Genomic DNA, 16,524 nt, shown 5'->3' on the forward strand with positions numbered 1-16,524 from the left:
GGCTTCACTTTAATGGAGCAGTTTTCTTTACATGTTGCATTTTATAACATTACAAAACGATATTCTGGTAGATATAATGCCAGTCTATGGATTTAAACACAATTCAAGATACGTATGTTCCGTTTAAGTTGCTTTTGACGGCTCGAGCCAAGCCGGGCGGAAAATTGTGGCCGAGATAATGTTGAGAGTGTGGAAAGAGATCGTATCATTTAAATGTGGTCATTTTAAATACGATGAATGGTGAATTTATGGGGTGGTATGTGATTGGATATAGATGTAAAAACATTTTCGGGCCGACGGAAATGTGTATCGGAATTGGCTGAAGTATTTATACGTCTTAAATCCCGTTTCGTTTAACGATTCCACTTTTAGACGTAACCTCGGTCAGCAAGTTCACAGGCTTCTCGTCTTCCTGGGTTTTAGCCGATTTACTCGTAATAAGGTTATTATGGTACGCGTTTGTGGCTTCCGATTGATCATTATTATCATGAGTGTATGTTGCATTGGTTAATTGTAGGCATGGTTTTCATTAATGGGTTTATTAGCCAATAATAGATTTGGCACGACTTGGCCCGGCCCGGCCCGACTTTTAGGCCATCCCAATCTTTACCCTACAGTTACACATAATTCACAATATCATATAAATCAGTCAGTGTTGTGCGTTAGGTGATTCCCAGCTAAACCGGATGCGAATGTCTGTGAAGCGTGGAAAACACAAGTAACAAATCCAGTTGAAGATCAGGAATCACATAAAACAGTCAGTTTTTACATGAGAAAAGGCAATATCTTTTAGCGTTGAAAACACAATGTCTTTACTCGGAGCAATGAAGGGATAGTGTATATATACAAAATCAAACATATTTCACATAATCACAATATATAATTCACAGAATCACATAAGTGTTGTTCATACGAAAAGGCAATTGACCTAAAAGCATGTATCCTTCCAGCGTTGAAAACTCTTGACTCGGTGTCACAAAGAGATATAGTTTATATACAATTCACAAAATCACACATATTTCACACGACAACATGTCCTTCAGCTTCTTTTCAGTTTCATCTTCGTCAACACCGCCTTCTCCAGCCCCACACACGGCGACTCAACCAACACACATAAGATGAAGGCCATGCCGTAAGACACAACAAATGTTCCAATGAAGTGATAGCTCTGTTAGAAAACACAAATATACATTATGGTCCTATCAAGACAATCGTGTTCCGCTTCCATTTTATTTATAGTGAGTGAGTTGGGTTTTACACCGCTTTTAGTAATATTCCAGCAATATCACTGCGGGAGATATTATGTGGGGAATCGAACCCCAACCTTCTGCGTAACGAGCGATCGCTTTAACCACTAGGCTACCTCACCAATCCTATTCTATTTATTTTTATATATTTATAATTAATCACCCCTACATATTTGATGCTTGCATCATTATGTCTAATCTACAAGGAATAAACTTTTAATTTATATGTTAGAGATAGTTTTGAACAGTGAGTGAGTGAGGACGGTTTAACGCCGTTTTTAGCAATATTCCAGCAATAATGACACCAGAAATGGGCGTCAGACATTGTACCCATGTGGGGAATCGAACCCGGGTCTTAGGCGTAACGAGCCAACGCTTTAACTACTAGGCTAGCCCACCGCCCCAGTTTTGAACAGTATCAATAAGACTTCAAAACATAGATTACAGTTTACACGTTTGAAATCATAATATATAATTGAATAACATTAGATAGAATCGCTCGCCATGCTAAATATCCGGGATCGATTCCCCACGGGGAAAATGTGTGAAACCTATTTCTGGTGTCCCGAGTTGCAATATTGCTGGAATATTGCTGGAAGCGACCTAAAACCATACTCACTCACACTTTCATTCACTCAGCATGTCCAGCGACAAATATACGCATAACATGTTTTTGTGTATTTAAGATCAGATTATTTTGACTTTTCAATACAAATTATTTGTCCACACGCTACTCACCATTTCTACTAAGTTGGCGTACACCAGTTTCCTCAGGGTTAACATCGTGTACGATAAGATTATAGGGTGGAGGAGATAGGCCCCGTAGGTAAGTCTTCCCAGCGGCATCCAGGCCCCCCAGGACAATAGCCTGTTGACCACACCTGGTATGACACACATTGACAAATTAGGGACCGTTTCTCAATGACGTCACATCACATAGTTTTACCTTGACCTACAAACTTTAACCTTGACCTACAGAGCTACCGGTCCTGATGACCTATAATTACTATTTCTATTTACTATTTCGGTCTTTTGGTCGACATCAAGGGGAACTAAATAAAGATACCATTTCCAATTTTGACAAAGCACTATTCAAAGAAAAATAGTACTGGATACCAACCTCCATTTCCGGTACAGCACACAAATATAATCCAAGACACGAACACCGCCCATCCGGGTCTGGACAAGGTTGTATAGATGATTGTTGTGTTCAGATCCCAGTCAGGAATGCCATCCTTCCAGTCATCGTAGGGGAAATATGTGCACATCAGGCCAATAGCCAGGGCCAGCTGCCATCCAAGGACAAGGACGAACTGTTGTGGAAACCATCCATTATTACTGACATGCATTAGTCCCTTCAACGTAGGTATATTTAAGATTTATTTTATTAGAAATCAAAACAGCATCAGTCAATTTGAAAGCATTGGAACATTACATAATTAGTAACACTGCAGTGAGTGAGCAAGTTTCGTTTTACTCCGCTTTTAGCAATATTCCAGCAATATCCTGGCAGGGGACACCAGAAATGGCCTTCACACATTGTATCCATGTGGGGAGCCGAACGTGATGAGAAGACGCTTTAACCACTGGGCTACACCGCCGCCCCCACTGACACTGTAGCTCCACTGGATATGTGTCGACACAATGTCAACAAAGACGAGAACTTTAAGTTTTTGTTGTTGTTTAACGCCGCATTCAGGACAGCAACATTCCAGCTACATTGAGGCGGTATGTAATAATCAAGCCTGGACAAGATAAACCAGTAATACAGTGTTCAACAACATCTTGAGATACTATGATATGTGTCCGCCAAGTCAGAGACCCTGACCCGATCCCAGCGGGGACACCAGAAATGGACTTCACACATTGTATCCATGTAGGGAACCGAACTCAGGTCTTCGGCGTGATGAGCAGACGCTTTATCCATTAGGCTACACCACAGCCCCACTGACACTGTAGCCCACCGAAATAATTTGCTGACACAATATCAATAAAAACAATTTCTAAAATTCTCAAATGAATGCTAAAATCTCAAGACAAGATATGATATCATCATAAAGAGAAACATGATTGTCAAAGTTAAAGTACAACGTCAGAGATAAAGACGTTTACAGGCCTCTGAGAGCATTGCCAAAACCAGGTCAAACTTTATAATAAATAATAAAAAAATTTAAAAAAAATAGGAACATGTATGCTGAGATAAACTATCGAGGTGAAGTTTAAACAGAAAAAAGAGAAGTTCACAGATCAGTAGATCTCTGAGAGCTTGGTCAAAACCAGGTCAAACTTTATTTTGCCAAAGAAAAAGATCTTACATTTGGAAACCCACTATAAGCTGTACATATACCAAATCCGTTCAATTTCGAACAATAATGATTGCTAAATGGTATTATTTTGCATTTTGAAAATGCTGGGCGAAGAGGTCATATGAGCACAAAATCGCACTGGAGGACCTAGAGTATCATCTCCATTGGTCCGGCGGTATCTAAGGAGAGTACAAGTAACATCAGGTACAAGAAGGATCATATTCTTACGACATTTGGTCCGAATTGAATGGGACCCGAACCACAAAACCTTCCCCATTCCGGTGAGACCCTCTTTCCATTAGACCTTGTAGTCGGCCTAAAAAGGTAGTAAGGTCCAGAAAATGACGATGATAATCTACACTCACCCTTGGTAACTTGACCTTGCACTTGGTTTTATGAAGAACGTATCCAAGGAACAAGCCAATTCCAAATACTCCAACTCTACACCAAGGTACGAAGTATATATACTGGAAGAAGTCAGCCTGGTGCCTATTGTAAAACAACATAGAGCACCGTGAAGCTACACAAATATGTACTGTAGGCCAGCAATAATCAGAAACAGCATGATGTCGAAACATGTTTCGGTCTTGGTACAAGCAAACCATTAATGGATAATTTGAACATCGAAACATACTGAGTAAGGTCTAACTGATACCCTCGCGTGACGCTCATGTTTTCCAATATGATATCAACACATCGAAAGAAGCGCGAAACCCTGTCTACATCCATAGGAAATATCTGCTAAAAGCAGAGTCGATTGTACAAGTGTGACTATATCATGGGTATTTATTTGTTTCAGCATTATTACAGCTGTACGATGTTGTTTGCAAACAATTCGAGTCTGGACCAGACAATACAGTGATTGATACAATGCCAGAGCACGTGTTTATAAAATAGTGATGATACCAGGTGTTCACGAAAAGGTGAGCGTATCCCGCCCCACCGGAAATGTCTTCCACGTCTACTGTAAAACGTTTTGAAAGCTTTACTGAAGCCTTGAATGCTGTAACTTTGATGGAACAACAGGCCGGCCAAGATCGATTGTAAGTTCAAATTACACAGCGATGGACACCGGTAATAACGCAATACATTCATATGAGGGAGAACGATTCTTATGATGCCAACATGATTATATACAGACTGTCGGCAACACATTTTGCTGTTAAAACGTAGCACAAGTCACCACTATAATGGGCGAGGGGGTGAGCATGGTTTTACGCCGATTTTAGCAATATTCCAGCAATATCACGGCGGGGGACACCAGAAATGAGGGGAATCAAACTCGGGACTTCGGAGTGACGAGCAAACGCTTTAACAACTAGGCTCCCCTACCGGCCCTCCACCGCAACAAACACATATAGACGTAATAGAAGAAACGCAGAACACACAGAGCTGTATGACACTGTAGGTGACAAAGACACAGACGAACAAATTTTAATTTCGAGAAACAACAAAAACTTACACACTAAGTGTTGCTCCTTTGAGATGATATTCAAAATATCCGTATGTAGATATATGGATCACTAGGAATGCAAACATCACAATTATTCCCAGGGCTTCTAGTCTGGAAACAATGTAGAATATTAATAATGACAATTATTTTGTCTAACAGATGACATGTAATGCAATCAACCATTTTGCTTTCTTGTTGATATATACTGAAGGAAACAAATAAGGGAACACATGAAAGATCAAGTGCTCCTATATTTTCCCAGGTTTCCTTACCAGTTTTGTATTGCACTGTGGGTGAAACTCTGAGAAATAACATAGGAACACTGTGATGAAGTGATGTTTCCTTATTTCTTTCCCTCAGTATATTTCATGTAACTTAACCTTCAAACCGTCTTAGGTCAGTGCGCCTTTCGACTTATCTAGTATGGAGAAAAACTAAGAACTACACTTGAAAATTGACGTGCTCCTGACATAACAATCAAGCAGAAAATCAATGAACCTTCAGACTTATTTAACTTATTCAACAAATCTTCAAAATGCCTTCCATAGCCCCCATGGCATCAAGTTCTTGTGTGCTTCCTCGGGCGTTCAAACCGACACAATGTTTCATTGATGACAGTCTCCTAGTGACGCCATTGTGCAGACAGTGCCACTCCAACTAGCCATTCCGTCAGCTGTATGGTGCTCGGCAGTTTTGGACGTTGTGTGAGTGAACTCTACATGCACTTATCTCCAGTACAGTCTAAACATACTGGTGTGCTCATGATGCTAACAAAACCAGAAAGAAAAGCATTTTATTCCCTTTAATCGACAACTTACCGATTTGAAAGTTCTTACCCAAAAGCAATTGGAAGAAGCGCCAAAGGGGCCACAACATGGAACTGCATGTCATTGGCCAGAAACCAAGACGACCCGAGACACTGCAAAATGTCAGTGAACAGGTTAAAAAAGGTACCTCCTTATAAGGTCAAGGTTGCAAGAGGCCAAATTATGAAACATAGTTCATATTTCAGTATTGGCAGTATTGGAATATTCACATCTGGCTACAAAACACATATTTGCCATTTGCACTAACTTTGATTGTTCTACTTTTAAGTAAGTATAATTTAACTGTTATATTCCCTTATAATATACGTATCTAAAAGGCCTGTAAAAATAATACACAATATCTCAATTTATATGTCATATAAGTCATAAGTTTCACTAGTTTCATACAACAATGTCCTCTATGTCGTTGCTGTAGAGGTACGTTGAGTGTAAACGGTTTGATAATCAATGTATGCATACATTACCATTTCGTCATTCTTGTAGATGTTGTTAATGTACAGTAAATTAGTCCACCAGTTTGATCGGCAGTTTTCTGCATCCTTTAGACTGTCAGCGTTTGACAAAGGACCTTCCGCAAGGTGGCGCATGAACCCTGTATACGCCATGACAACTATCATGTAAACTGGTGTCAGTCTGTAAGAAATCACAAAGAGCAATGAACCAGTCACACGTAATAGGTTGCTTTATACAAACATAGGACATTCCACGAACGATCGAAACTTGGGTCTTTTAATATACTGAACATCATTGAAAACGCACCACCTGTATAAGTTTGGATTTCCAAGAGCATAAATGAGCAATCGGTGTAAATTTTACATACTTTTGTAGTCCAATGATTGGTAAAGAAAAGAAACAAGAACCAATCCAGCAAAACAGTGAAGTTTTAATTCAGCTGACCATGAAAGAACGATGGAATCAAATTGGAAAGTCAGTAACGCGTATGACCACCGTTAGCAGCAACACAAGCTGTGCAACGTCTCCTCATTGAACTGATAAGTCTCTGAATAATGTTTTGATGCAATGCATTCCACTCTTGTTGCAAGGCACACTCCAGTTCCCCAAGGTTGTTGATCTGTGGGCGACGTGAGTGGCGTTGGCCGATGTAATCCCACAAGTGTTCAATGGGAGACAAATCTGGTGACAATGCAGGCCATGGAAATAGAGGAATGTTGTTGTTTGCCAGAAAGTGTGTTGCAACACGTGCAGTGTGCGCACGAGGTTTGTCCTGCTGCAATGTGTGCAGATCTTGATGTTGGTTAAAGAAGGGAATGACGTTGTTCTGAAGAATGGTGTCACGGTAGTAAAGGGCATTCACTCTCCCACGACAAACTACCAGAGCGGTTTTGTGATGATAACTGATCCTTCCCAGCACCATAATGCTGCCTCCACCCCACCGATCTGTTTGCACAACACAGTCCTGATGGTAACGTTCTCCCCGTCTACGCCATACCCGTAGACGCCCGTCAGCATTTCGCAAGTGAAAACGTGACTCGTCGGAAAACACAACACCTTGCCAACGTCGTAACAACCACAGACGATGCTGTTCAGCCCATCGTCGGCCAATCAGTCGGGATGGGTCCAACATAAGGGCGTCGACATCGTAATCCTGCCGCACGGAGACGGCGTCGGACGGTGGAAGCACTGATCAAACCACGTCGGCCTTGGACAGCGTTGGCGGCTCTGGCAGCCGGCAACGTACGATCCCGAATATGGCGCCGAACAATGTCTCGATCTTGGCGAGGGGTGGTAACACGTGCCTGGCGAGGACGTTGGCGGTCCCTGGTGGTTCCTGTTTGGTGGTATCTGTTGGCAAGTCTTATGATGGTGGAATGATGACAACCAAATTGTCTGGCAATAATCCTGCTTGATGTGCCAACCTGCAATATGTACAACGCCCGCTCTCGTTTCCCTGGTGTCAATCTTCGCATTGCAAAAAAACTTTACTTGCGGAGGTACAGCTAAAATGAGAACGGCTTTTTGCCGACGGTCATTTAAACCCCTAATCAGCATGTTTTACGCATGCAATTTGTGCTTTTCGTGTGTGTTGTGCATGACTTTCGTTGTTGTCATGTGATGTGTTCCATGATGTGTTCGGGCAACCGTTCTTTACTGTACAGCATTATTATTGTCTTTCGTGTTATTAACAACATTCCCAACGTTCATTTTCACTCTCAAAACAATCCTATTACCATATTTCAAAATTTACAGGTGGTGCGTTTTCAATGCTGTTCAGTATATAACATTTTCATGATAGTTCATGAATGTACGAAATGTAATGTTTATCTGCGTATATTGATGCGACCCGTGAAGATCCGGGTAAGAATTGGTCTTCATGCTTGTCGTAAGAGACACTAGCGGGATTGGGTGTCATCGTATCCCATTGGGTAGAACGATGCTCATGCTGTTGATCCCTGGATTGTCTACTCCAGATTTGATTATTTACCGACCGCCGCCATATAGCTGGAATATTGCTGAGTGCGGCGTTAAACAACCAACACAAAAACAACATATACTGATGCACTTATAAATATGTTTATGGGTGACAAACTGAAGAAACACACATTGAACCTTCTATTACCCGAAAACCAGTTAGATAAAGAAATATATTATAACTTGTAAAGATCGTATATAATTCTTTTCATAGCGGCTTCCTGTGTCTATCCTTTATGCAAGTAGACCTAAATAAGTGTATGAGACAATTCTTATTGTGGTGTCTTGACTGCCTTTACCTCCAGTATCGGTGAACGTAGTATAACACCATTTGCTTTACGGTCGGTCTCCCTGTGATTGTCTTCTTGGACTCCCTCAGGAACAAATAACAGACCAAACAGCCGCTGTGAAGAACGTAAATATGTAAGTCAAGGCCAGAGAATAACCAGTCTCCATTATCTGTCGAAACAATTTTCTCACACTTTATCTAATAATACACATTGCATGTCAACGAGAATGGTAAATATATGTCGTGCACTAATTTTAGCATCAGCAACTCACACTTGCTTACCTTTCGTTCTTGTTCAAGATTTGACGCATTGTGATATATGTTTCAGAATTTTCTTCGGGTGAACAATGAAATGGCTTTTGTATTAGTTTATGACATGTGTAATCGATTCTGCTTTAGCATTTGACGCTTTCGGACAAAATGATATTGTTACTTCCAGAGTTTACTGGTATACAGTATTAAAACACTTTGTGGTCTCTAAATGACGTTAGTATTGCAATGATTACAACACATGGATTAATTTAAATATTCGATAATTAGGGTGAATAATATTAGCGTATACTAGTAGTCAATATGACCATATCTTGGTTCGACTTTCTACTGGAAACAGAGATGAGGCAATGACAAGTATAGATGTAGGTCAGACTCTCTGAAGGCATACTTCCTGTCAAATATATAGCAATTGAACCCCGCCCGTGTGGCGGCACTCACAAAAACTTATCTGCTCCACGTAAATGCATCTTATAAGTTGTGACTGAATGCATGAGGTCAAGGTCATACAGTATAAACTAGGGGCAGGGTCCGGATAAACAACTTAATCTACATCAGCTTTTGTGTGACCTCCATATAAGGTCAAGGTCCCAAGCGGCCAAATTGTGAAACATGGTTCAAATATATGTTTCATAAAAATTCAAATATGTCACTCTTGGTCAGTTTGATGAACATGTTCTTTCATGAAACGAACTGTAAGTAATTTCCTCAAGAGTTAGTGTTGGCATGGAAACGAGACTTCATAGTAGTAACACAACCAAAGTCTACAACAAGTAATGGTCTCGCGTGTTACTGGATGACGTTGAAGGTCAACGACATTCGGTACGAACTAGATATTGAAGGTCAAGGTAATTTTTTCGTTTCAAAGTTGTACTGCACTGGGCATGCGTGAGGTCAACAGTCATATGATGTGGTACAGACAACATGTTTGGGAGGGTTCTGTTATTGCAAACAGACAACTTTATATTTTCAAAACCGTTTACAGCTTGTTGAACCGATATATTACCAATACCAGCTTGATAGTCTAGGCCTGTAATAGGTGCAGTATTCTGTACTTTACCTCAGGAGGAAGAAGGTGTCCACTGAGAGCGTACCGTTCAGTACAGCCTCCATGGTGAAGTCCTTGACCCTGGTCGAGAAGTCGATCAAGTTCTCAGCTGCACAGACAATAGTGAGTGAGTGAGTTTGGTTTTACGCCGCTTTTAGCAATATTCCAGCAATATCACGGCGGGGGACACCAGAAATGGGTTTCACACATTGTACCCATGTGGGAAATCGAACCCGGGTCTTCGGCGTGACGAGCGATCGCTTTAACCACTAGGCTACCCCACCGCGCGCAAAGACAATACATCAATTACATCTCAAGTAGTTTCCTTGTTATATTATCGGGGGTGACAGAAGAGATCATAGATACAGGTGTTAGAATTTCAAAAATGAAAAACATAACGAAAAGGGGATCTCTTTTATCGCCCCCCTGCCGTTATTGAAAGGATTTTCTTCGGTTTGGTTGTTGTTTAACACAGCACTGGCGGTAAATAATCGAGTCTGGACCAGAAAATCCAGTGATCAACAGCATGTGCATCGATCTATACAATTGGGAGACGATGACATGTGTCAACCAAGTCAGCGAGCCTGACCACCCGATCCTGTTAGTAGCCTCTTAAGACAAGCATGGGTTGGTGAAGACCAATTCTAGCCCAAATGTTCACGGGTAGTCATTGTACGGTGGCCAAATAGGGCCAAAACATTGTTAACATCTTTTAAAGTTCTTAAGTTAAGCAAATATACTATTTTGACAAAATGGAATCGACTACCTTATGTTCGGAGGAGTGGATATAGATGAGGGGGTTTGCTTGTAGGTGTTGGGTGAAGTTTGTATGAAGGCCTGATATTGTTTTTCAACTATTACAACTAAGAGCCTAAATGTTTTTACAACAGTTTGAAGCATAATTATTCTTGTAAAACATTTTCTGGTATTATTTATGTTTTTCGATAAAATCCCCCAGGCCCCCAACCCGGTTGTTAGAGTCCGGCATTAAACAAAAAACACGTTTACAAAAAGCTTATTTGCATGTAGGCGTTGTTTTGTAACTTTACTTGTGGTTAAGGTAGACATTGACAAACTGTGTCCGAGGATGACCCAGGCCATACTGAGGACCCGGATGCCATGGATGCAGCCAAGATTGCCCTCCCCTGATGCGCTGCTGAGTATCTTCTCCGCGTTCCGTGTGATGGAGAAGGCCAACAACAGTTGACGACCAAAGCCTATGTGAATAGGAGAGGCGGAAAAGCATGAATATTTGTCATTAAAAAGAAAATGTTTAGTGCTATATTCTTGCTATACCGACCGTAAATAATATAATTCCCATGCTTTCACATAGACTTACGGCAACATTAGAAGCGGGACCTGGTCATATATCTAAACCATGGTGAGTGAGGTATAAAACAACAAACAGCAGCAAACACGACGCGTGTTACTTATGTTGGTAAATCTCTCCGGACTAAGAAGCGTTCGCCGTCTTATTTTGGTCCAGTGTTTCTCAGTCGGCGAAGTTCCCTGTACACAGATGCATCCTTTTACCATGCAAGACTCCAGGTTCAAGCTGATTATGGTTCCAAGTTTGTCAGCACCATACCAGAGTTCACTGGTGTCATTAAAACGGTAAGTGTCTAAAACATGTTTTATCTTTGACTGGTTACCTTCAGGGAGCTGACACGCCGTAGCATAACTAAATATTGTTATACGCGGCTTGAAACCAAATTCACTGAACCACTTAAACGTGATATTCTTACTGTCATTGTAAGCGGTGTTGGATGTGTGTGGTCTTTCCTCATCATCACTGTCCTCTTCCTGCAGGTGCCCCCCGTCACCGCCACCCATCACTGTGGTCATCTGGTCTCCATCTTCATCCATGGGGTACACCCTCCTGCCATTCATTGCTACCATCGAGATGCCGTTACTAAGGCGCCAGATGCGGTTGCCGTCCTCGGAGACGAAAGCCTTGGATTCTTTAAATCCGTCCACAAACTCCTCTTCGTCGTCTCTGTTTGCTTTGCGTAGGGCCAGCCACCCAGACACCACGTCGTAGCATGTTCCGATCACCGATAACGAAGCAATCAGGACTAAAATAACCCTGCAACATCAATATTTGCATTATTTTCAACAAGAAAATCCATTTCAGGAAAGAGCATAAGAAATAGCTTGGGTAGCCCATCAAATGTCATGGCATCATGGAGTTTATTCGTATATTGACTACTGCTTGTAATAAGACGTCTAATCTCTAAAGAAGGCAGTTCCAGCAGTGGGTAAGATGGTGGCTTTGGTTTTCTGGTATTCCAAATGATTCCTACTGAAGAGAACATTTGCAAATGATAGAGAACATTGCAGCCACCTCCCTGTTCAGTTGTACATGCCAATACCTTCCCATTGCCAGGACGTATTATAATGTCGACTCACATTGCTGCAATGGCGCTTGCATCCTCCTTCCAGTCATCAGTGGTTCTTGAGGAGGCGGATATCAACTCGGTGCCAAACCATTCTAAAGGTACTGTACACGACAAAAAACCTCATATTCATTACATAGTCAAACAGTTTGTTCATTGCTATCACCTTAATTGTGGTGTGGTTAAATACTTTATGCAAACAGTCCCAGATGTATTGGAGTCTAAGTTACTATGAATGTGCAATCCCAAAATGACAAGTTACATTGATCCCGTTCTACAAAAGCATTGAGTGTTCATGCAGCGTTCGAAATACCTGCCTGCCCGACCGCCCGGGACAGGTTATTTTCAACACAGACTGTCAGATTCTCAAATTCTCAATAAAATTTAGACATGTATATGAAGATATTCATCATATTTCAGGATAATAATCAATAATTCACTCGTAAAAATAAATGATGCATTCCAATTGGATGATAAACTACGTCGCTTGTCAAACTTAAATCATTTGCGTTCAGGTAAGTTTTGATCAAGACTGGCAAGTTATACATCTAACCGGCTCTGTGGTCTGGCTGAACTTTTGGGGAGTTTCATACCCTGGTTCATGTTTCATGACTGCCAAAATCTAAATTACGAGCAAGGATGCAGTAACGCTTCGTGCAAACTGTCTCATCACTGTCAACAGCTTAATTGTGAGCAAAGAGGCCGTCAGATATGTTAAACATGAAAAAGGAAACCTAAAGTGTTACTTTCCTTCTTCTAAACTAATGCAACCATTCATGCACTAAAGTCTATTTGTTGACGATATATACATGTTTGAAAATACAACATTTTCGCAACAGATTTCTGGGTTATGCGTTTCTTTTGTTTGAATAGTATATGTTAAATATGAAAAAGGAAACCTAAAGTGTTACTTGCCCATTGATACTGCATGTGTTACTGAGCTGACATTACAGGACCTAGGAAGACAGAAGCCCCAACCGATGCCTGGTATCCCGACCTGTTGAACAAGAAGCCACAATCAATTGATCACTGTTGTAAATGTTAATATTTCATCTAATGATAACATATTATTCATAGCCCATTTCAGTTAGTGTATTCAATGAAAATATGGGGTGTGGCTGAGCTGGGGTTTATTGTCCCCATCCTTAACTACCAGTTGGCGTTACAATATTACTACATATGATATCATTACCATTACGACTTCGACGACTATGACTATTCCGACTCCACGTCTACAGCTACGGCGTAAACTACGGCGTAAACAACGGCGTCTGTCGTCATATAGCTGGGATATTGCTGGTTGCAATAAACAACAAACAAACAAACAAACAAACAAACAAACAAACAAACAAACCCACTGGAAGGCTACAGTCAATACTCACTAGCATAGGTACTACCATAAGCTTTCCTAATGACTTGGGATAGGCGAAGGTCAATTCCCAGTACTCTCCATGTACAACACGGGGTACCGTGGTGTTGAGGGTAACCGAGATCTCCCTACACTCATCATAGTTCCCGATGAACTGCACAGCGCCTTGCAAGATACTTGTACCTGGCTTCCCAGATGCATCCAACACTGAAACCAGATGAACAGGTGTGTATAGGTTTTATAACAGAATACATCACCAATTTTAGATAATTCCATAACAACGTTGAATAGGTGAAACTGATAACACACAGGAATCACACAGCGAAGTTTGGATTTAACACCACATTAAAACAAAATTCTAGCTACATCACGGAGGTACCAGAAATTGGTTTCATACATTGCATCCATGTACAGAATCGAACCCGTAAATTTCTTGTGACCAGTGGATGCTGCAACCAATATGCTATCTGTCGCCCCTATCCCTATCTCTTTAGCTACCTATGCTTTATATGACAAGATAAGATAGGGTGGCCAGCCTGGCTGACTTCGTTGTCATCGTGTCTCAAATGTAGATCGTTGCACGCAATATTAATCACTGGATTGGGTGGTCCGGACTGAATTATTGACAGACCCCTTTGAGATGGGAATGCGGCGTAAAATAACTGTGCTCGTATTTCACATAGAAAACTGAAAATATACACAACATTATTTTACGTTACAAAATACACCAACGCAAATTCCTATGTAACCCATTTGTCGTGTTATCAACTGTTTTCGTCCGTGCGAAGAATGAATACTGAATTCAATATAAATATCTATCTTAAACTTTTGAAGTAAGCATGAGAATGTACACAATTAATTTCATTTTTCTTATCATTACTAATAAGTTGCGGGTAGCCCAGCTGTCAAAGGCCTGGTAATTCATCGTGGAAATCTGCATCCCTTAGATGTGCCACAGCGCTGTGATTCTCGCTATCAGTCACTGTGGGTCTATGATTGTTTCAGCACCCTACCCATGTCTGTGACTTTCACCAGATTGGCAGATGCCTGCATTCCTACGTGATTTCTTCCCATATTAAACTGACACGCCGTGATTTCACTGCAACACTGTTCAAAACGGCGTCAAACTCACTCACCAACTTACTTCGAAGGGCCCACATCTGCTTCGAAGGAAGACTCTGGACGAAGGCACTGAAATCAGCCAGACATAAATTCTCATTTGAAACCATTTCTGGCTTCATCATCTGTCCAAGATTGATGGCCAAAGGTAAGACATCCAACAACATGCCAACAGGCCCAGTTGCATTGGCAGCAAGCTCTTGGAGTGCAGTGACGTTGCCTTGCTCACGGAATACAGGCACAAGTTCTGAAATCTGTTCCATGACGTCGGTGGCATTAACGTTAACGCCGAAATTCTTCAGAACTGCACTCAGAGATCCTGATACTGATGGTAAAGCAGACATGACCGCTTGCATAATTGCACCAGTGCTCGAATTTCCGCCCGTTCCTGAACCATTGATCATATCACTGACAGCCTGAAACAGTTGAGCCGGCGTGATATTGTCCAGAGACGGGGAAATGTTCGGGACGAACGACTTCAGCATATTTTGAACTTGCAGAAATACTTGCTCCATAACTGCTTGGACTGAGGGGTTGTTTAAAAGCTTAGACAGTCCTTCTCGACTGGGCCCACCTTGACCTGAAGATGTGAGGTTTCCAAACAACTCCGCTACTTCAGTTGATGACGTGACGTTTCTGAACAACTCCTCCAGTTTACCTATGTTGTTCTGGCCAAATATTAATCCAAGGATGTTCTTAGCTTGAGGACTCTGCATCAGCAGCCCCGCGATCGCTGCAAGTGGGTTGATGCTAACTGATGCAGAAGGTACAGACCCATCTGGAATATGATTATTGGGTACAGTAACTGTTTGTTGGTTTGAAACTGAAGCCGCTTTTGTCTTCTTCTCAAGGGTCACCTGGCTGATAGAACTCTCTATTCCCATACTGTTTGATGTCGTCATTTTATTGATTTCTTGTGATGACGAGTGTGGCGTTGTTTGTTGTGAAAACCCTGTCATCGAATCCTGACCAGGAGTGTCTGTTTCAGAAGACGGGCCTCCAGTTACGGTAAATCCATCGTAAGCTTCATCGATGAATCCGTCGTCGCATCTCAACGACTGCAGTTGACATGAAAGTAGCACTATTATAGCAACAAAAACACGATCCATATTTCTGGCACAACAGATGTCAAGCTGAGGGTATGAAACCTGACACTAGCCCCGACATAGAGCTAGTTACACGCCATTGACTTAATGACTGTTACACTAAACTAGATATAACTTTGGACGTGACGTATATTATCTATGAACAATCAAAGAGAGTATTTGTCCCTGGTTATCAGTGACCTATGATACTAGGTATCTCTCTGTAAGTACAAACACAGCTAATATGAATAGTATATTACACTGATACACAAATGTGTAGTCCCGTTGGACAATTCGTAAAGTCGTAAGGGACGGACCATTTGATATTTTTGCAATGGGATGTACTGCGATTCATAGAAGAATCACCGACCCAGAAAATGCTTGAAGAAAGGTTAGACATGAAACTTATAAAAAAAGAATTTTTGACACAATAAATTCATTGCGAGAGGATGTTAATCCGGATAACAGATCCTTTGATATAATTAGGGATCGGGTTTGAAGGATGTGTAGGGTTAGATAATGTAGTTTGTTTGCAAACCCAGTGATCAACAACATGAGCATCGATCTACACCATTGGGATACGATGACATGTGTCACCCAACTTAGCGAGCATGACCACCCTTTCCCTTTAGTCGTCTCTTACACGCATGGGTTGGTAAAGACCTATTATAACAAGGATGTTCAG

At 41.4% G+C, this 16,524-nt stretch overlaps 1 protein-coding gene across 1 annotated transcript; it reads right to left on the minus strand.

Annotated features, from left to right (window-relative positions):
• Positions 1-497: 497 nt before the first annotated feature.
• LOC124272422 (nose resistant to fluoxetine protein 6-like) lies at positions 498-15,942 on the minus strand. The gene is made up of 15 exons (XM_046707589.1): positions 14,780-15,942; positions 13,649-13,842; positions 13,182-13,263; positions 12,280-12,370; positions 11,616-11,956; positions 10,920-11,087; positions 9,883-9,979; positions 8,563-8,667; positions 6,298-6,466; positions 5,843-5,925; positions 5,016-5,117; positions 3,919-4,042; positions 2,368-2,560; positions 1,986-2,128; positions 498-1,168 (listed from the first exon to the last, which is right to left on the minus strand). Exons 1-15 carry the CDS (start codon positions 15,861-15,863, stop codon positions 1,040-1,042), a joined length of 3,105 nt encoding a protein of 1,034 aa, XP_046563545.1. The 5' UTR covers positions 15,864-15,942; the 3' UTR covers positions 498-1,039.
• Between the last annotated feature and the right edge of the window lie 582 nt (positions 15,943-16,524).

The sequence above is a fragment of the Haliotis rubra genome, unplaced genomic scaffold, assembly GCF_003918875.1.
Source record: "Haliotis rubra isolate DU_JTF1 unplaced genomic scaffold, ASM391887v1 Scf17, whole genome shotgun sequence".
In the NCBI taxonomy this organism is placed as follows: domain Eukaryota; kingdom Metazoa; phylum Mollusca; class Gastropoda; order Lepetellida; family Haliotidae; genus Haliotis; species Haliotis rubra.